Source organism: Erpetoichthys calabaricus, chromosome 7 (assembly GCF_900747795.2).
Source record: "Erpetoichthys calabaricus chromosome 7, fErpCal1.3, whole genome shotgun sequence".
NCBI lineage: Eukaryota > Metazoa > Chordata > Cladistia > Polypteriformes > Polypteridae > Erpetoichthys > Erpetoichthys calabaricus.
Window position 1 is genome coordinate 102,555,790 of NC_041400.2, and position 23,046 is coordinate 102,578,835.

Genomic DNA, 23,046 nt, shown 5'->3' on the forward strand with positions numbered 1-23,046 from the left:
TGTAGATTAAACTAATGTGGACAACTTTGTGGATATGCGAGCAAAACTGGGAGAACATGCAGACCACACAGCAAAGATACTGCTATGAGTTTCTTATCCAAGATACAACAGGCAAGAGGTGTCTGTGTGGTCCACTGCATCAAGAGGCTACTGTGTCATCTTAAAACTCATTCTTTTAAAAAGTTTAAATGCAGTAGATGCGTTTTGTAACTCCTTGTAGCAATGTAGTGTATAAAATGCCTGCTTTAATAAATAGTTTACAACTTTATATTTTGGCCTTATGATATGCTGAACTGACACCATATTGTCCACTGTATGATTGAGCGATAGTAATGAAACGGGTGTGCACCCACTGAAATGGAGAAATGCTAAGGTTTCTTGGGGCTCTGTACTAGAAGGTTAGGATTAGAAAATGCATATTTATATCCATCTAGGAGCTTGTTTTATTGTAGTCATCAAATTTGTGCAACAAAGTCAATTTTACGAAATGTTTAAAAATATATACACAAACACACACATTAGTTGCTATATAATCTTGTGATTATCCAAGCAATTAAATCAAAATATTTCAGTTCAAGATTAAAAACATAAGGCTAGCGCTCTTAAAAATCCAGAAAGGCCATTTAAATCAAACCAACGCTTTAAAGAGGTATTACTGTCTGCAATGTAGAACGGAGACACAGAATTATAAAGCACCATCAAAACATCAGCATGGACAGGGCAAAAAGGTTAAAGCACAAGCGTTAATGATTAACAACGTTGGTCTAATTAGAGACATGCTATATGTTTTATTAAGTTCCAAAAAGACATTTGGCAATATAACGTCAGCAATTTAAAAAAAAAAAAAAAAAAAAAAAAACCCCACAGTAAAAATTGTGCCAAAATAAAATTTAAATAAAGATCCTTACAAATACAAAAAACACCATTCAGAACCTAAAGTTCATTTATATTTTGGACAACTTGACTGGTAGTACCATCTCATCTCTTTAAAAGCGAAGAGGTTCTCCACAAACTATAATACTCTTAATATTTCCACAAACTTTTGTAAATATGGGCTGCTTTGTTGGTCTTGAATGCCCTCACCCATAATTTTAGGCAGTGTCAAAGTGCACAATTCTTCTGGATAAAGATTGATGCCTTTGACATTATAAGGAGAAGATAAGCTCCACACACAGTTCAAGCACTTTTCAGTTCAAGATTAAAAAGGTTCAGTTAGAAGGTAAGACGTGTACTACTCATAACTGCACCAAGATGTATCCCTTACCATGACCCACCATCATTCCTCTAACTTCTGGACTACCATTTCTGCTCTTCGATCTGACAAATTTAAGGAGGATATGAAATGGTTTCTAAAAGCTATTCCTGTCATTCACAATACTACAAGCCTCATCAGACTCCCAGCACTATTTTGAGGTGTTGGGGCCAGGAAATTAACCTTGCATGTGAGATTTTAGTGCAATCAAGTTGAGGAGACGGTCTTTTGCCAAGATAGTGGCCACAGTGCAATTTCTGCAACCACTTTCTCCAGATATCGGCCCAGGAGAAGGAGGAGCCTTTCCAGGCAGTAACTGTGGAAAGACGGAACTTAATTTTGCTTTGTGTCATTCAGCATAATTCCTTACATTATGTGAGCCAATAAACTAACAAAGCCTAACCAAATTTATTTTCATGACGTCAATTGCAGACACAGAATTATCTTTAAATAAACACTGTTCAGATATTCTTCCGAGTACAACAGATTCTGGAACACTGTTTAGAAGATTTGAATTAAGTGAGTGCATGAAAACCAGAGTTCCATTACCATTGTGTTCTTGTTCACTGGAGCACCACAAGAACAGTCCAGTCTCCTTTTCTGTTCTCTCTGTACACCACATACTACTGTATAAATATAATACCAGGTCATATCACCTGCTTCTCCAATGATCCTGCACTAATGAGGTGTATTGATAAAGGTAATGAGATAGAATACAGGAATCAGGTGGAGAAAATTCATTGGCTGAAAGCAATTTAAATTAGATATTACAAACAGTGTGGTTTAGTATCCTATATAAAATGATTTAGATCTTAGACATGAAAAGTTTTCCAAACTTTTCAAAAGTCGCAATTAGATATTAAGCATAATTAATCACCCATTAGGTAAATATATTATCCATTTTAGGTTTGATGACTTTTCATTAAATCTTGCCCTACATGACAAATAACTTCAAAGACAGTACTTCCAAAAAGGGTACAACCCCATGTAGAGTAAAACCTTGATTATCTTTCAGGGGTTGGGACCAAGGCTGTGATGGATAAGATAAAACACTGATAACTGAACATAAACTTTAAAAATGATATACATTAGCTTAGTTTAGTGAATAGTCATAAAATTTTAACAAAATTCAATTCATACAATACTGTAACAACCAGTGTAATAAAGCAAACAACTCAGAAGTGCTGGAATTTTCTATGCTTTACTTGAAGTCTTCATTCCATAATGAATGGCGCCTTGTCTTATACTTTTCTCAGTTACGGCACACACCTCCAAAACAATAAAAGAAAGCTTTCCCTACCAAACAGTTTATCTCCTGCCACTCACGTTCTGTCTCTATACCACAAACTACTACTAGGTCTCCCGATTCCCTACTCAAAACTTCCTTCAGCCACACCTTCCTTTTATTCCTAACCTCTCCTGCCACTCATGTCCATCCCTTCCAGAACAGAAGCCCTTCACCTAGTCCCATCACTTACAGCATTCATTCCACCTGCCCGCACATCACAATATATTAACAACAGTTAAAAAAAATTGCAATGCAGAGGAACATGAATATTAATACAGAACATTACCGTCGGTGGTTTCCATTTTCAAAACTTTCCAATTAGTACCACACTACTTTGCTCACTGTTCTTCCTACTCTGTAAATTAAAGCAATACTTAAAAGTGTTTTTGCCATTTTGCAAACGATTTCATAATTTCAAATTTCTTGTCACAATTCCAACACCACACGCATATGTTTACCTGCCATGATGTATAGCCGATTAATTGTAACAAAAGAGAAAAGCTAAAAAACATTATTAAAATTGAAGGTATATAACCAACTGATTTTGAAATACGGCACAACATGTGGTACTGTCGAAGAATATTATGTGCTAGCACAAGGGAGAATTGTTCCAATGTGCATAGCTTGCAGCGTACCACAAAGCAGTAGAGAGGTAGGGTCTGGTGTGCACAAGGTTCCCACCCACCCCCCTGTGATGGTTAACTGAGTGAAGGACATAGGTTTTACTGTACTTTGGTTTATTTCATCGGAGAGATGAAAACTGGGCTCTCTAATAGAATGCCAACTAACTAGTTAACAGGATTGCAAACTGAAGAGTTGGCTTCCAGATTTTAGGATTCTATACAGTGATCCATTCAAGTTTGTTCGTGTAAGTTACCACAAGACGATGACATTCAGAAATATTCAGTTCAAAAGCATATGTCGAGGACACACTGCTCCCTTTAAATCACTAAAAATGCCAACTGCTTCCCAAGAAGTTATGTCACTAACAATGTCAATAAAGTGAAGCACTGACAAAGTGACAGTTTATCTTTACAGGATAGAAAATGTATTTTTTTTCCCCCACAATTGTGGCATAGATTGAAAAGAAACGTAACTAGGTTTAATGAGTCCTTAACACGAGTTACAAAATTGACCTTCTGCCACCCATCTTAAAATAATGGACTGACTGACAGGTTATTTTATATAAACAGGTACACCTCCAGCTAGAGTTTATTCATGCCAGAGATTGGTACTTAAAATAGCAAATGTTGTTGTATAGTGTATTCTCTGTAAGCATTGGATGTTTCCATCATATTGTGAAATTTTACATTTTCCCCTAAAATTATCCAATTTTAACTATATACAGGTACAGTATGTATTCATTTCACTTCATTTAAACAGCAGAATAAAATGAAATATTTGTGCCTTTAACATGCTTAATCATCCTGCACACGTTTATATAAAAAAAGACAACTGAATATTTTAAAATGTCACAAAAAATGAAAGCACCACAACACCATTATAAGGCATTTACACAAGTAATCTTGTGCACACACTCATACCACCACAGCACTATGTTCTGTATGTCCGAAAGACACACAGGTGGAACATAAACTTACATTGCTGCCTTGCATTACCTTACTACAGGCTTTTAATAGGAGGAAAATTAGAGCCTCACCGTGATGGAGACTGCTTCTTTTTGATCTCACTGAGCTCTGCATCAATATTCAATGAATGCAGCAATTCTAGAGGCTTTCCAGCCTTCTTTGGTTTCTCTTCAGACCCATTTTCTCCTTCAGAGCTGTCAAAGAAAACAACAAGTCACTATCAAGTGGATAAACACAATTTAAAAGGCAGTGAAATTGTAAAAAGGTGCAACTACAAACCTTTCAGTTTCACTTTTACAATCTTCATACTCTAGCAAAGGCATCTGCCATTAGAGTTAACTGCAGTGTAATGAACAACATACTATTACCAAGGCCTTGTAGATTTCCATTGCATAGATGTGGTTATAAAAAAAACAAAGTTAATTACAGTCTTGGGATTACAAAAGAAACCACCGAAGAATATAGGAGGAAAGGTTTTAAATCAGACTCAAACACATGGAGAACATTTAATTCATGTCATTTAAAAACGAGAAAAAAAAATACCAAACACTCCAGACATGTAACTTCAAGGTATGTAAACTGTTGTACGAATGAAATGCAAAGTGATTAACTGATTAGTGGGAAGAAAGGAGCTTTGGAGTTGAATTTCCACACAATTAAGTTGAAGCACAAACAATTACAGCTTTTTTTTTTTTTTTTTTAAAGCCATATTGCTATGAATATGATATGCAATAATACAAAATACAGATATTGTGAACACTAGATACTGGCAGATACAGAAAGTACAATTATATTATTAAGGGCAATGGAATGGGGCTATATAAAAATCTTCTATATAAGATCCCAGAGAAAATAACCTCTCTAATATATCAATGAGAAAAAAGGTTGATCAAAGTTCCTGTGTTAACCAGTCACCCAGGTCACCTTTAGGTTTTGACAATGTACTGCATTACGAAAGTAGTGTTAATTATAGAACTGGAATTTGGCCCTTGTTGTATTCTGGGAATATCACGGATATCCATTCTGGATTGGTAGGGATAACCTGATTGGGATCAATGTTAAGTGTTCACAAACAGGGAATTTCAAGAGTGAAAGAGGATAAACATTTATAATCCTCAAAATGTTAAATATTGTTAAAAGCATATTAGCAAACATTAGCACCATAAAAATGTAATGAAGATTAATATTAAAATATGTATAAGGTATAAAATTTGCTCCTCACTTTAGTACAACAAATCTTATGTGGATCTCAGTGTAACTGATGAATGTTTGACTAAAGCGAGTCAAATATTTTCTGTACAGTGAAAACCCTATCTATACTTTGCTGAATAACTTAATATTCAGCACCAGCACAACTGAAAGGCAGACAAAGATCAATGGCTATGAAAATAAAAACTACACTTTGCCTACAACAGATCTTTAACTGGCAAAAAGGCATCAAACTAAAAGACTACCACAAGACAAGTCTTACAGATGAACAAAATATCTGCACATGACAGAAAATGTCTCCATTTTTTTTTTCCTTAGAGGACTTGAATTACAAAATGACATGTGGGCATATGTGGAATGAGTTACAGTATGAAAAAGCATGAACTTGGGTGAGGCACACACAAAAGCACCATTGAAAATGCATATGGGTTGATGTGCATCTCTGCATTTAAATAAACACTTAATAAAGGCAGTTAGAAATAACACAAGACAGAACCATACATATTCTCAATCAGAGGAATGACATTTAAAAAAAAAAAAAAAAAAACACACACACCAGGCCCATCCACTGTTACAGAGAGCAAGTGCCTCTCTCATTTTCACCAGGACATGAGGAGGGAACCAACTTTGGCTTGGGTGCAATGTTTGAAGTCACTTCCTCACAATATCATCACATGGTAAGATGCATCTGGTTCTATGTCTATATGTTAAATTTGTTCATGGACATTAGCTAAAAATATTGCTTAAAGTCAATATTAAAAATCTAAACATTAGTGCCACAAGAATTGGTAAACAAGTATTCATGATATATTGATTTGCACAATAAACTTTATTTTTTATTTATTTATTTATTTTTTTAAAAACGGCACACTAAATCAGGTTTGAATCAGTATATGGAGGAGGCATTAGCTGCTTAGTAACACCAAAGAGTAATATTTAAATTGACACAGATTAGTTTGTGACATTTTGAATTAGTGATAAATTTTACAAAATTTCTCACATTTTGTTCTACATTAGCCCCTACCTTAAGGTTAATTTTGTAAAGTCAAACTTTAAACTGAAGATTAAAATAGATTTCTGAACTTCTGTAATACAGCCTTTGTGGTTTTGTTGTCAAAGGGCCTTACACATTGTCAGACTTTGCTTCTGCTTACGCCTGTGTATGAAGCCTCAATTATTGAGCTGCAGTGACCTTAACGAAAAACTACATTCCATTTGTTCCCACACCATTTAACAACATGTACTTTTACAATTTTAGTTATTATAGTGTTGATCATTATTTTGGCTTTTAAAATACAAGTGAATTACACAAATTAGTGTTTGACAATTTGCATTTAGAAATGAAGTACTGTATGCTGCTTTTAGTAGGTGCATAAACTGCATCCCTGCCACTAACCGCTCCCATTAGGCATTACAAGTTACATTAGACAGATTTAACTCTTACCATTTATGATTATTAGATATTTTCTAAAGAAAACTGACCTTGAAGAATAATCAATCTGCCAATACCAGTCAGCAAACAATTCCAACATCTCCAAGTCTGCTGACATAATACATTTATCACCTTGACCAAAACTGACACTAGTCATTATTTCACCTACAATCAGGAGATTTTCCATTTTGGCTAAATTTCTAAGATCTACAAAATTTCACTTTGAAGTGTAATTCTGATTCATGGTTTATTGTTCAACTTGTATTTTACAAGTTACGAGTTGGGTGTGCGCTTTTTAAACATATTGCCTTAGCATTGAGTTTTAGTTTAGTATTTCTTCACAGTTCTGCTTCAGGAATCCTTGTAACTTAAAAAAAAAAAAAATGTCATTGTAGAACTTAAGTCATTACAACTCCCTCAAAAAAAAAAAAAAAAAAAAAAAAAAAAAAGTAAAAAGTGACAGCTGCAGTTTGACACGGAAGAAATTCCTGCAAATATTTGGTGCTGGGCAATTATCAACCTGCCACAAAGGGAATTGCCTAATGGTGTGCATTTATGCACAACCCTCAAAAAAAAAAAAAAAAAGCAAATCGGCTAATACCAACAAAGAAACTATATGATTACAAAATCCCAATTAAAAACTATTCTTTACATACAGTAGAATACAAACCGCAAATAAAGAATCAAAAATATTTTTAGATTTAGAATTACACTAGACCGTGGGGATCCACTGTGGCTGCAGATTTTTGTTCCAACCAGCTTCCATTTTTAATTAGACTCCTGGCTAACTAAGTGAAGTGTTATTTACCAGATTGTGTTTTGGGAAAATTATAGAAATTACAAAAGTAAGTTTGGTTAAAAAAAAAAAAAAAAAAAAAATTAAAATGTACTAAGCAGTTATATAGGAATAATGCATTTTAAACAATATTTTCACCTTGATTTTTATTTTACTTTTCCAGGTGTTCTAATGGTTTAATCCATTATTTACTGATTAGTGGGTCTGTTGCAGCCTTTCAGTGTTTAGTTTCAGCGTTTACCTGGGTGTCTGCTCTGCTAGTGTTTAATTGCTATTATTAAAAGGTACAATGAGCGGAGCAGTAGAAAGTACTGAAAAAACCCAATTTTAAAAACGGTAGAGTACTGTACCAGCATTTAACATTAGGAGGAGGGAGGAGAAAAAAAAAAAAAAAAAAACCCACCCCCTTCCCTTGGACACTCACTATTGCAGATGTAGAAAAATATGTTTCATAGACACTTCATGAAATAAAACTACATGCTTTGATGTTATGAAAAGTTAAATGGGGGATCCCTACCCCTTACTGATTAGATGCTTCCTCTTGACAACTGTGAAGTCCCAATTGCAACGTGTAGCCCAGCACACCAGGGAGTCAAACAATTGTGAGGCATATCAGGGCCGATGCAGTAAAACAGAGAACTTAAGTTGTCGGTTTCTTATTTCAGAACAGTTTTGGTACCAGTACTAAAGGTTCGAAAGCTGGCATTAATACCAAAGTCAAACTTTCAGTACCGATTCAGCACTACTTTGGACTATGGCGAGACAACCAGAACACGTACAGCACCCAAGACACAAACCCTGGGCTACTTGTAATGACATTGCAGAACTACAACTAAGCCACCGTGACATCATGTTCCAATACAATCAGTGAAAATGTATTCAGCCTGGCACAACATACCACAGACTTCACTGTAAAAATTACTATTCTGTTCAAATTAATTTTGAATCTGGGAATCCTATGAAATTCTCCTAGAAAATGTAGTACTTAATGACAGATATAGCTAAAAGATATAAAGCACCAGGTTATCAGGGCTTGACAAGAAAAAGCCTTTTCTGTTCAAGCCCTTGCCTTAGAATTCCTTTCACCTCAGACGGATTCCAAAAGTGACTGACTAGTAGTTCCACAGGAAAAATAAGTATTGGGGATAATTGACACCCTTGTCTAGTTTCAAACTCTAAACTGAAATATTTGGAGTATATACTGTATTTTAACTAGTCCAGTAGCTTTGGGACATGTTGAGTTATTTAATTCTTGAACAATAAATTGCACAAATAGGTAAATAGATAAACCCATTCAAATTTGTCAAAAGCTTTTTCTGCATTCAGAGATAGTAATGGCAGATTTTTGGTAAAAAGTAGTATGAAATAGGAACTGGCCAAGAAACCCAATTCTATAGGACAGTATATTACATTAAATAAAGCACCAAAGATTGGATAGTGTGTCATTAATAAAAAGGTTTATCTTGTGATATTATAGAGAAAAGCACTTAAATACTTTTAGCTAAAGGTTTCATGAAGATCTTGAACAGTGAAAGATCAATATCATGTACACTAACAAATTTTGGTAATATTTTTTGTGGATTTTTATTTTATACTTTAGCCTCAGCAAACATTACTAACAATATTCTGGATATCTGATTCTGCTTTGCAATGAGTTTATGGCATTATGAATTTCATAGAGCCTCAAAAATATCAAGCTCTCCAGCAGACTGTATTAAGAAGTGGTATTTGCATTTTAATAAAGAATTTCCTGGCTTACGGCTCATCTTCTTTAAACTGAGGAATATAAAGGACTTCTTAATGTTTCTTAAATCTGTTATTTCTTTGATCACCCAGTTACATTGTTAATTGTAGAGGTTAAGTTTTGAACATCCTGTTTAAGTACATGTTAAAATCTTATTGACATTTTCTCTGTGTGTACAATTTCTGTTTTTTATAAATCAAACTTTCCATTGCAGAGTCAACCATTTCCTAGAGAGTCCCTTTGAGATCAAAAATATTCCGGAGCATTTCTAAAAATTTCGGTAATCAACTCTGATGCCCTTCTAGCTTACAGTTTCTTTCTCTGCAAAACTTGACAGATTTAAGCTGAAAAATTTTCAGGGTCTCCCCAGAGGACTCCCACAGAAACACCTGGGGAAGTATGGGTGGACAGTACTAACTGTACTAACCAACTATTCCACAAACTCTTTGGTATTCATTCACATTTTATGCTGCCCAACAACACCATTTTTTGGCATCTGGGCTTCAGCTACATTATTAAAAGTTTGGACTTCCAAGGGTCTACCTTTATTAATACAGGGTGGTGCATGGAAACAGGAAACTTTAGAACTACGTGTTGGCAACCCTGGGGCATCAGCAGTTGTTTGGGACCAATGTGACCTTGTTTAGAACCCCTTGCTATTAGTTATAAGCCTTTTATAAGAATGGTGATAGTGTGACTGCTGCGCAAAGGGAATTTCGGAGTCATTACCAGTTAGGATGTCATGATTGTGTCCCGTCTGCTCATGTGATTACAACATGGGTGTGTAATTTCGAAAAAACTGGTTCAGCCTTTTATTAAAAAAGGATGGCATTCCTCTTGACTGTTACGTCGAGCAATGCAGAATTTCCACAACAGTCAGAATGTGTACAGAGAAACTGACAACCCCTTCATGATGTCTTCTTCAAAAAATAAAATGAATACTGAATGAATATGGATTACCATCATTAATTGCATATCCTGTACATTTTATCATTAATGTGTTTATTCGTGCATTGAATGTCAATTGAAAAATTTCTCCGTTTCCTTGTGCCACCCTGTATAAACAATTAAATATGGTTTCTCTGATGGCCAGTGTATTACTATTTAAATACAAAAACTTTCCATTAATTCAAGATGACAGAAACCACAGTTCAACACACATCAGAGGCTAAAAACCAAAAAGATAATACAGGGTGGGGCAAGCAAAGATTTCTTATATTAACAAAACACCACAGCTAAACATTTTAACCTTAAAACATGCTATATAAATGCATATTTAAATGAAATGGATAAAAAAAATAAATAGCAAAATGGCAATACAGTGCTAAGAGTTCAGGGTCTATATCAGGTGTACCTGGCATAAAGAAACATACTCTGGACAATGTACCCAGACATGACCAGATTCATTTCATACAGAACCCAATTTAGAGCTGGGAATTAACCAGATATGCATGCCTTTTGAATGTGGCAAGAAAACAATAGCCAGAGGAATAGAATTGACCGGGATTAGAAACTAAAACGCTGGGGTAGGGAGAAATAGGGCAACTAAAAATAGTAAGGAGGGTAAAACAAAGATTTTCATTTAAAACTATCGGATTCAGAATGATCATTTTTCTTCCATAAATTTTGAAAAGAAAAAAAAATAAGGGGGGGGGGGGGGAAGGAGAGAGAAGAGACATGTTTAAAAATAAGCCAGCACAACATTATCCACATTTAATTTAAGAGACTCACCGAGACCCAACAATACTTATTGTTGTTGTAACTAATGACTGGCTAGATTTTTGGATCCACAAAATCCCTGGAAAATTTTGCCACACAATGGGCTGACAAACCGGTTTTCATTACAAATTCAAATAGGAAATCACCCACACTCCACGGACCTCAGTTTTAAAAGAAAAATAACCTTTGAGCCAATGAAAAGTCCAATTCTAATGCACACATGGAAGAGAGAGAGACACCACAGCTCTACAATAAGCCAAATAGTGTAAACAAAACTTGTATTCTGACCTTAATGACAAAAACTTCATTACAGAAAAAAGGGACAACAGGAGGCTTGAAGTTCAAGGGTAAAAATGAACATGTAAACAGAGTTTTACATGAGTCTTAGATGTCAAGCCAAACCATGTATTTAAGATAACCTTGTAACCTGCAGGAAGTGCAGTATGGAACTGATGTGCATTAAAACAGCACAGAACATGCCCATTTTAGGTTTAAAGGTACATTCTAAGTGATCTTTAGAAACTACTAGCTGATTACCCAGTGGCTTCGCTCACTGAATGCAAGGGAAAAAAATAAAATGTAGTCTAAGTTATTAAACCGTAAAATATTAACATTTAAGAAGTAAAGATACATTGAGCACTACTGGAGTGGTTTCAGGTAAACTACATTTAAAAGGTGCAAGAACACAACAGGTAAGTAGTAGATGCCTTGTGAAAGGCGATACACGACCGCTGTGGTATAGAAATTACATTTTCTATGTGATCGTCCAAATTTCTGCCTGACAACCTTGCACTACATGCCTGTTATTTACTTCTTAAAATAATTAATCACAAAAGCAACCTTGAATGTTGTGGGGTTTTAGTGACCCAAAGTTACCTTAAGGGACAGTAAGTAGTCGTGCAGGGCAATTTACAAACAGAGTCCTGCTTCGATGGCGCCGATTACACTCATTCGCAAAGATTTCCACTCTCCCAGGAGCCAACGGGGGACTTGAAGTGTCAGAAACAGTGCTAGAAGAGAGGACGCTGCCCGAAACTGCAAAGCTCTTGACTCGGCAGAGCAGCCCGACACTGCGCGCCTCCCAGCGTCCACTTTGTTCGTACGACCCCCTCGCCACTGAAGGCGGTCTCGTCTTCACATTGTTTACAGCTTGGCGTAGTTAAAAAGTAGAAAGACACAAAGCTGTTTTCCTCATCTCTTCTACTATCAAGTACTGCCAACTAAAAAAAAAAAAAAAATGTACAATTTGGCAGTTTCCGCGACAGTCACGTGGACAAATAAATAAAACTTCTGTCAGAACGTGCCTGGCGGCGGACGGCTCAGCGCTGTAGTCCAGAGAGGAGGGCTGGGAGAGGGTGACGCCAGGCGCACTTCTATGGGATAGATCAGCTTGTTTGCGTTTACTTCTTTTCAATATCAGTAAAATAACTCCCACACAAATAACAATTCGTAAAGACGATATAAAAATGGAGTCCACAAATGAAGGGATTAGTTCCTATATTATATGTTCTGTGGTCATAGGTAATTTCCATACCGTGTGGTCATACGTAATTTCCGTTTCAAACGCGAAAAGAAAAATTTTTATATTTAATACAGTATAATATAATATGTATCCAAGGGGATACAAATCTGCTCTGTTCAAGAAAAAGCTAATGAATTCCAAATTGAAGTTCTAAGGAGCTGTGGAAGCATTACTCATAATCTGTACTTAAGTGCATATATGCGTTTGTCTGTGTGCACAAGAGTAATTCAATTCATAAGGATTCCAATGAGCCCTGCTCACCCCATGACAATACTTACTATGTCCTTTTATTGATTTGGCAAGAAGTTACCAGAGAATATCAAGTAGTATATTGGTGCAATCAAAGTGAGTGATATTGGCGGACAGCTTGTGCAGCCAACCAACTCCCTGTGCATATGCTCCTATTGAAAAATGTTGTTTAAAAGAAAAGTAAAACACACCACACACACACTTTTCTGAGAAAAGTTTCCTTGCATTATGTTCATTTATTGTGTAGGATGCTTTGTTTACAGATTTCTAAAGTTAAAAGGGGATTAAATATCAATCATGAAAAGCGAATGAATTTGCATTCTTAAATCAAACGTTATAAATAAATCCAGAGCACGATTTGCAAATAAAAAGTATTCACCTTTCTACAATTCCAAGACACCCACACTTGTTCAATCTCTTTTCTGATGGCAGAATTCTGAAATTTGACATTTAATACTTTCAAGTCTGAAGAGAACTAGAAACTTTTGGGTTCTTATTTTGGTTTTTTTTGAAGAATAAGTGTGGTCAAGCACATTAAAAGGTCTGCGTCATTGAGAGTTTCTAGATAAAAACAGTGCGGCTCTGCTTAGGCTTGTGGGTATGGGAGTGCTCCATTGCAAAGCTGTTCAGCTGCAAGCTAATTGCTGGTTATGTTTAAGCACAGTCAGGTAAAATCTCCATTAACATTCTGCAGGTGAGCAGAGGATGCACAGTTATAGAAAGATGAATTGAGGCTCATAATTCTTTAATGAACTGATCCGGATTGTTTTAAACCTTTTAACTGCTTGTGGATTTATTTGGGACTTTTATTAAAGTAAATCTATAATAAACAATGTATGTAGACATTAAAGACTTCACGGCACTTAACTGGGCACTTTTGCACCACCCTTGTTGTTTATGTGCCCTCATTCTCTAATCTCGGTTTAGGACTGTTAATGACCTGGATTCAAGGAGGAAATGCCAGCTGCAGGCAACCCAGTCATAACAATGAGTTCCAATGCTTGTGGGAAATTTACCAAGGCACCCACTCTTGCAAAGAAAGGCTTGAAGGTCATCCATTTGAAAAAAAATGCTCCTCATTGCTGAAGGATTCCCAAGTTGTTCAGAAAGAAATGAGTACCAGTTTCCTTTCTTTGAAGTCATTGTAGAATTTTTTGGTTTTGGCATGGTGTTTCCACAAAACTTAATGTTCCACACTGAACTGAGAAAGGTTCGCCTTTTACAGACATGTTAGCATTTTCTGGTCATTGCTAATATGGGCTATTTATTGTACTGTAGATCAAAGTTAGAATTTTGTGTTTTACCAGTTTCATAATGTTACACATCCCAAGTATATTGTACAGTGTCAGACGAAGAAAAATCTTAAAACCGAGAGGCATTAAAAAAAAAAAAAAAAAAAAAGCGAAAAAAAAAAAAAAAGCACCACGTTGGAGTTTCAGCACATTAGTGCAAAGTAGACAGCTACTATGACATCAGGAATGCAAATAGCCATTGCAGTTGCTTTACAAAACAAGAATCCTCGGCCACAATTTCAGAAAGGAGATAAAAATATCAACTTACAACACTAACACACAACCAAAATATTCTGTAAAACCTTACACACTGGTTTGTGGTTAGCCATTGTGTAGTATGCTTGTTGGGTTCTGTATAGTAAAAATTCTGTAAGCTCTGGCCATGATGTTTGTACAACAATTACAGTATATGGGAAGGAACGCATAGCCACGTACTACAGACAGGCTTAACATAGGACAGAATTTTGCATGCTCAAGTACATTCAGGTAACATTTACAATTATGAATGGTTTCTAGCTTCAAGATTTTGGCAATTGTTTTTTCCTGCATAAACAGACTTTGCTAACTGTATAGTATTTATGAAATACAATGCAGCATATCTAGGGCTCAAAGGCAATGAGGTAGCTGGCATCAATTTATTATGGAACAGTGCTCTTGAGGTACTAGTTAGTTAATGTACTTTATGTGGCACTTGTATTTATAAGTAACCTTCCTTTGGGAAGTCCATATTCCACCTACAATTGAAAGTTATGCCACTGCCCATTGTTATTATATGCCCAGATATATACCCTGAACTGCACCAAGCTACTTGTGTACATTGCTGATACTGGAGAATCTTATTTGTCCAATCTTTCAACTGCAACATGCCGTATGCCCTTTTTGCTATTATAGCCCTCTTATCTTTGTTTACTCTTCCATAAGCTAACCTGTAATTCCATTACAATGCTGGACAACCAATGCCTGAAATTGAAAAAAATATACATTAAGTGGACTAAAACACATGTAGGTTTTTCTCATCCGATCCTGTAATTCCACTGCTGGTCCACAAAAACTAATTCACTTTAAATATTTTATTGCCATTATCAACAAAAGTACAGAATACAATGCAACAGCTTTGTTTTGCCATAGTGGCAGGGTCAGAACATTATGTGAAATGTTAGAGACAAAATGTATTTGCATTATAGTGTGGTGCCAACAGTCTGAAGATTATAAATTGGCCCCGTTCGTACTCCTTCATAAAACAGACAAAGAAACCTATATCATGTTTACACACAAATAAAGTAAAAAATGATAGTAAAAGATAATTTTTCCTACTTAATAAAATTAAGCCTGGTGTGTTCCACCATCAAATATTCAATATTATTCATCTTCACGATGTGTATGTTGCATTAGAAGTTCTTTCTTTAAGAGATGAACTATATGCCACTGAAGTCCAACTGGATGAATCATTTCATTCATTAGTATAAATGCTTTACAAAACAAAGCAATTAAACTTTATAGTCTTCCAGTTTCAAAATTATTAATCATGCAGTGGCAACACCAATAGTGGCAGGCTTTCCAACACTGGCTAGTCAAAAATTTATTGGCAGGCATCAGTTAAACATGATATAATTAACATCTTGTGAATTTCAACAGTAATTACAAAGTAGGACTCCTTGGGACGGGCGGCACTGTGGTGCAGCGGTAGCGCTGCTGCCTTGCAGTTAGGAGACCTGGGTTCACTTCCCGGGTCCTCCCTGAGTGGAGTTTGCATGTTCTCCCCGTGTCTGTGTGGGTTTCCTCCGGGTACTCCGGTTTCCTCCCACTGTCCAAAGACATGCAGGTTAGGTGCATTGGCGATTTTAAATTGTCCCTAGTGTGTGCATGCCCTGCGGTGAGCTGGCACCCTGCCCGGGGTTTGTTTCCTGCCTTGCGCCCTGTGTTGGCTGGGATTGGCTCCAGCAGACCCCCCCCCCCCCGTGACCCTGTAGTTAGGATATAGCGGGTTGGATAATGGATGGATGGACTCCTTGGGACCATTTTTAGTTTCAAAACACACTGAAGGGTTATTACATGCTTGTGTTTAGTTTTTAAAAACTGTAGAAGGAAAAAAAAAAAAAACAAAACAAAAAAAAAAAAAAAAAAACCCACTAAAGTAGGCTATATGCACACAGTAGTGCTGACCAACTTCCAGTGAAATCTCAGCCAGCTTGGTCACATCCATTGTCTGAACCAGTTGCGATTTTTGTTTAGTGGCGATAATGTCTGAGAAAAAGACATTTTAAAGTTTCAGCACACAGATAGCTCTACAACTGAACTTGTTGTACTTACTGGAACCTGAACATAAAAGGTACACAAACATACATACCTCCGATGTGGAAACTCAATCTAAATGTATTGTCACTATCCGGAGAGAGCTTTATGGTTAGTTCATAGTAGACAAGTTTTTTTTTTATATGTCCAGGGCTTACCTTCGTAGTGGATGTAGCTGAAACACAGTTTGATGCATTTCTCCATTTTAGTTCCTGACGTTTGGCACAATGTTTGAATAATGCGATTGGGCATATCTTGAAGCGATCACGTGAAAAATGCCATAGCTAGTTTGTTTTGATATCAGTGCCAGATGTGAAGAAGCTGGCTGACATGGAAAGCAGAAGAGCGTGTGCAGATAACCTATTACAGTTAAATATGAATGATGCATGTGATCATAAACTGCATAACCCCACTCAATCTTACTTCAAGGTTTCTACTTTCATGGTTAGTTTTCCAAAGGCAAAAGAAAATCAATTACTAATCTTGTGACAGCATTAATAATCATCAAGACAAATAGCACATTGACAATTTAATGTGGACTCCTACAACCACAAAGGATCTGTTCTTGACCGATTGAGTAAAAACACATCAGTATTGGCAGATACTATAAATAACACATCAGTATTTTACATTTTTTCTAAGGCTGTTGTGCAAGTTACTAAACAGGCCATACATCCCTACTAGAAACAGTAATTTACAGTTTGAAGCAGGTATTAAAAAGAGCACAGAAAGTAGTTCATAGAGTAAAATTTTAATTTTTATTCACAATTGACACACAAAGATAATCCTTCTAATCTTGTGCAGCATCTCAAATTCTGATACACTGGCAAAACAAATCTCTCCAACACCTTTTCGATCCTTTACTTAAGAGGCCAATAAATAAACTGCAGTTAACATTTAGCCAAACATAACTAATAGGATTAGTATAACCATACCGTCTGTCCAGAGTTATAATCTTGGGTGTGTTAAAATACTGCCACTTCTTCTAAACACTAGTTCTAAAGCAGGAGAATTTAAAATGTATATTTTTTGTTGTTGTCTTTAGGCCCTTGGGAAGTTCAAAACAACCCTACAAATACTATTTCAACAGCAAAGTTCCATATTAAAAAAAAAGAATTCCTGTGACCCTTTACAAAAACCCTCCCAATCCCCAAACAGATCTTCAATAGTAAACTTGTGACTGAATATACACTTCTTTACGGGATATTTCAAACCAGAATAACACAATTTAAGTGCTTGCAATTCAGAAGTGTGAACACTGAAATTTTTGGATCAATCTGACAACTTCCTCCAAACACTCTTAACAAAAACATCTTAGATATTACACAACTGCACAGTTCCTACCAACTGTCAATTCAGAAGTGCTAGACTACTAGTTTCACAAATGTTCCTCTACCACCCCCCCCCCCCAGCCAAGTTAGTTTGGTTGGGAGCATTAGTTGTTTAGAGTGCATTGCTGTACACACCACACAAGGAACCACCTGGATTGGGACCCGAGAGCAGCCGTGCAATGGGTGACACCTCAGCACCACACAGGAATCCTGCCACCAACAACCAAATTTTCCCTGTTAACATCATACCCAGGATAAACCAATTTCAGGTTAAGGGCCTTGCTGTAGGGCCAAACTGTGTAGAGCCACTTCTGCCACTAATGGGATTTGACAAAGTAAATGGTATCTGATAAATTTTAGACTACCTCACTGATCATTATTGTAGAACACATTTTTGTTTAATTTGAAAAGACTCACAAAGAACCTGATAGAACCAGAAACAGAAAGAATGTTCTGGCCTTTTACTCAGTGTAGCTAGGAACATCTCCAGCCAAGCCCAAACCAACCGAAACATTACGTCCTCTATAATAAACAGACTGACTGCCAATGGCATTGTTTTACCCCTCTAACAGAAAATTATGTGAAGACTTTCCACCCTTTAAACAAAAATTTCCTCACCTCTACTGTGTGCAACAGGCAAAATGAGGAACTTTGCACAATAAGGATATGCTATTAGCAGTTAGGATTTTTATGCTTCATGCAACACTCAGCTTCTCCAAGTAAATGGAAGGTTCCAAATTACTTTGAATTTGAAAACAAAAAAGATAATCTTACTGACTGGGTACAACATTACTAAATTTCATTCATAATGATTATTTTTTTCTAAACAAAGAGCAATACACAGTACACATAAGACATCTGAAAAAAAATTCACAATGTTATACAGACATACACAAGGACTCGTTAGAAACTTGAAAAGTTCAACTCACTATCAAATATAATGTACATTCAAAGATTTTCATAATTATTGTCAATTTAATAGTCTTACTTTCTAGTAGGCTAGTGCAGGGGTAGGCAACGTCGATCCTGGAGTGCCACAGTATGTGCAGGTTTTTGTTCCAACCCAGTTTCTTAACGAGAACTCAATTATTGCTGATGAAGCACATATTGCTTAAGTGACATTTTAATGATTCATTTTAGTGGTCTCGCTTGTTAAGGTTCTCCAACCTTAATTGCTTATTTCAATCTTAAACTGCTGCATTCAGTGTTTTAATTGCTCCTTATTAGCAATAAGATGTAAAACAGGGGTAGGCAATGTCGGTCCTGGTGAGCCGCAGTGGCTACAGGTTTTCATTCAACCCAATTGCTTAATTAGAAACCAATCATTGCCAATCTCAGACCTTATTTAATTTTATGGCTTGTTAGTCTGTGCAATGCAAGGCTTTTATATCGTAGATTTTTTTCCTTTCCAAGGATATCATCCAAATGATTTGAAGCCTAAAACAGATCATTTTCAGTCTGTCACATTTTTCTATTAAGTGTTTTATTAAATCAAACCGTGCATGATGAACACACACAGATGTAATTGGAAAAAAGCTAGCTGGAGAACTGCTGGCTGCTTTGTCTTTTACATCTTATTGCTAATAAGGAGCAATTAAAACACTGAATGCAGCAGTTTAAGATTGAAATAAGCAATTAAGGTTGGAGAACCTTAACAAGCGAGACCACTAAAATGAAGCATTAAAATGTCACTTAAGCAATATGTGCTTCATCAGCAATAATTGAGTTCTCGTTAAGGAACTGGGTTGGAACAAAAACCTGCACATACTGTGGTACTCCAGGACCGACGTTGCCTACCCCTGGGCTAGTGGATCTGCATCACTGTCCATATTTGATAGCTGTTGCAACCACACATTTAATAATACACAGTAGTCTAACATGACCATTAGTTACATTTAATGGCAGGAATTAGTAATGACACAAGGCGGAACATTGGTTAATAAATGGTATTCGTACACTAGATTTAAATTCATCATAAAAAGGTATAAACTAACTCAAATTATGGCATGGTCCATAAGCCCTAATCGAAAGTTTTTTTTAAGCAACTCGCTCTTCCAAAAACTTACTAAAAGCATAACTTTAAAATAAAATAAAACTTTATACATTAAGTTTGCTTTTTTACTAAATGCCAACATCCCAGTATATTCTAATATGTCCAGCAACAGCATCTACTTCTTAACAACCATTGTAGGCCCAGGAGATGAAATGTACATGGCACCTGAATCAAACAAAACATGTGAGAAACAAAACATAATGGACACTAACAAACCAGAGTAAAGCTTGCCACACTGGACTTTTCCAGTGATTCAGTCGTAGCTTTCATCTACATAATCTTGGCAGATCGAAGGCAGCCAGGAACATGCCCCTCTGAAGCCGATTGCCTTATGCGACATACACAAATCCTGCGACCAACTAGTCTGCAGCGTCCTCTAATAAGACCAAACAGGGTTGATTTTCTGTTTAGTTGGAGAGGCAGGCTGTGCATGCTCTCAACCACAAGTATAATGTATATAATAAAGAACATGCATGTTTTGAATTTCACAAAATAGAAGATGTCTATCTGATGATGTGTATTTTATGTATTAAAACAGAATGGGGGAAAAAAAAGGCAGAAACTGAAAGCACTGCAGCTATTAATCCTTCCAGTACTGGGTATTTGGACCTCACAAACAGAAGACAAGCTCGTCTGTCTGATGTCTTACATTTTGCATAGTATAACAGAACAGAAAAAAGAAAAAGGGCTGAGACTGCTGCTGAACACACTATAGCAATTAACCCTTCAAAGAGCACTTGCTCCATCAGGCAGAACATTACTAGATGTCAGAAAAAGGGGTAAGTACAACTGTGCTGGAAAATTGCCACTTAATTGGTAATTGAACATGGGCTGTAATTTTCAGTTATTTAATCTGACATGGTGCGGTGACTGGATCAGCAACTGCTGTAGGCAAATCTGGCATACCCCATGACAAAAAGTAATGCTGTTTGATATCAGCTTTAGTAGCATGGTACCTATACTCCCCTTCAAACTATGTGACCAAAAAGCTGTAATATCCAGGCATCTAATAAATGACTGAATACCATGAAAGGTGATTAACACAGACAGGACACTGCTGCCAGCAATAACAAAACAAAAAACACAGTCACAATAGAGACGGCCTATATGCAATTTTTTAAAATACGATTACTAGTTTCATCTCATAGAACTTTATACATACAGAAGATGGGGAAAAAAAAAAAATCTAAAATACAAGTCACACAAAGTAAGCAGTGGAGTATGAATCCTCAATCCTGTGCCTTAAAACCACAATTAACCTCCAAATTATGTAGTTAAGAAAATTTACTTACCATTCCCTTAACTTTTAAACTTGTTTCAATCACAAAAATGTTTCCTAAACAATTCAGTTCTTCCAAAAGCAGAATCTTTTTAAAGGAAACTCTGAAGCAAATGAAATGTATTCAGCTTGTATTAGCACAACTGTGCTCTCTGACAAACTAGCTCAAAACAAAAGTATTGCTGTCCAACACCACTAAGACTCCAGTCAGAACCCAGCATGGACATCTGTTCAAAATTCACAAGTTCTCATCTTTGCGTTTATCCCACAGGGCAAAGACATACTGTTAGGTCAACCAGTAACTCTTAACTGAAAGAAGATTATAGCAGTGGTAGCGCTGCTGCCTTGCAGTTAGGAGACCTGGGTTCGCTTCCCGGGTTCTCCCTGCGTGGAGTTTGCATGTTCTCCAGTGTTTGGCGTGGGTTCCCTCCGGCTGCTCCGGTTTCCTCCCACAGTCCAAAGACATGCAGGTTAGGTGCACTGGCGATCCTAAACTGTCCCTAGTGTGTGCTCCCTGCGATGGGCTGGCGCCCTGCCCGGGGTTTGTTCCGCCTTGCGCCCTGTGTTGGCTGGGATTGGCTCCAGCAGACCCCCGTGACCCTGTGTTAGGATATAGCGGGTTGGATAATGAATGGATGGATATCATTTTAACTTGGGATGAATACATTAATAGCAAAGAAAGCAAAACACATAAAGCCAATATTACCTATCAGAATAGATTCTGTACACCATTATCATTATTAATATCACTAAGTTTAACTTTGTTAGTCTAACACAGCTACACTTCATTTTTTCACCTTGTGAAAATAGCTTTCATTTGATCTGCATAGAGGACCACAAGGACAAATTCAAAACTACCAATAATGACACTTTGTTCAGTGTATGGGGTTAAAAATAACCTCATCGTGAAAGACACTTAATCCAGTTCATGGCTGCATCAGGTACAAGATAGGAAGCCAGGCCTGGACATAGTACCAGTCTACTGCATACGGTTAGGAATAATTGTTTTTAAATTAGAGAGTCATTATTTTTCACCTTTACAGAGTTGTGAAATTCTTACTTGTATGTACTTGTCAACCTGGAATATGTCACTACTGTCCCGCACCAGGATTTGAGTATAACTACATTACCTGAAAAAATGTAGAACATAAATTATTACTGCACTGTTTGACTTGAAAAGGCTAATATTAGGTCTGTAAATAGGCTAACATTAGGTCTAAATCTGATTAGTTAATCTTATTATTGGATGGATGCTAACGCAGCCCTTGTTAAATACCGTATATTTTACAGTATATAAAAAAATGAAGGTAGGGTTATAGCATACAGTACATGCTCATCTAGGCAGTAGAGGTTAGGTCCACCACATAATTTATGGCAGCAAAAAAAGTAGGGTACTACTAGGGAACTAAACAAAAAACATTTATTGGAATAAATTTTTTTTTTTTTTCTTTTTAAAGACAGGCACCAAATTGAATTCTAGTGTCGAGCTCTGTTAGGGAGGTTTCACTGCCGTCCGTTTAGTACACAAGTACACAAAATATTAACAGGTTTAAGTTCAATTTATTGTCACGTGCATGTCTGGCCAACATGCAACACACCACTCTCCAGGGCAATGGCTAAACACTGTTGACTGCAGGTTTTGAAGAAACATCCAGATTCTTCCTTTGCCAAAAGGCAATTCAAACACTTGAAGATGCCTTACAGTAATCTGGAGATATCTTGAAAGATTTCAAGTAATCTTAAAATCTATTCTCATACCCTTAAATGATCTGTCAGCCTTGCAGTCTTTTTTACGATAACATTACTGCCATTAAAAGTTTCCTGCAATTCCCCCCCGGATTACTCGGGTGATTGTTCACGATATACAATATGCATTAAACTATGGAGGGCGGCATGGTGGCGCAGTGGGTAGTGCTGCTGCCTCGCAGTTGGGAGACCTGGGGACCTGGGTTCGCTTCCCGGGTCCTCCCTGCGTGGAGTTTGCATGTTCTCCCCCTGT

General features: G+C 36.6%; 1 protein-coding gene across 2 annotated transcripts in view; it reads right to left on the bottom strand.

Annotated features, from left to right (window-relative positions):
• The window catches only part of LOC114654602 (GRAM domain-containing protein 2B), a 44,006-nt gene that overhangs the window by 18,457 nt on the left and 2,503 nt on the right, over positions 1–23,046 (bottom strand). The window contains exons 1-2 of one of the 2 annotated variants that reach the window (XM_051929645.1): positions 4,409–4,467; positions 4,201–4,323 (exon numbers count right to left, since the gene is read on the bottom strand). In XM_051929645.1, the coding sequence (XP_051785605.1) occupies positions 4,201–4,323; positions 4,409–4,452 (167 nt within the window). In that variant the 5' untranslated portion in view covers positions 4,453–4,467. Of the gene's footprint in view, positions 1–4,200; positions 4,324–4,408; positions 4,468–23,046 lie in introns of those variants that run through there. The other variant, XM_028805236.2, reaches the window with a different exon arrangement.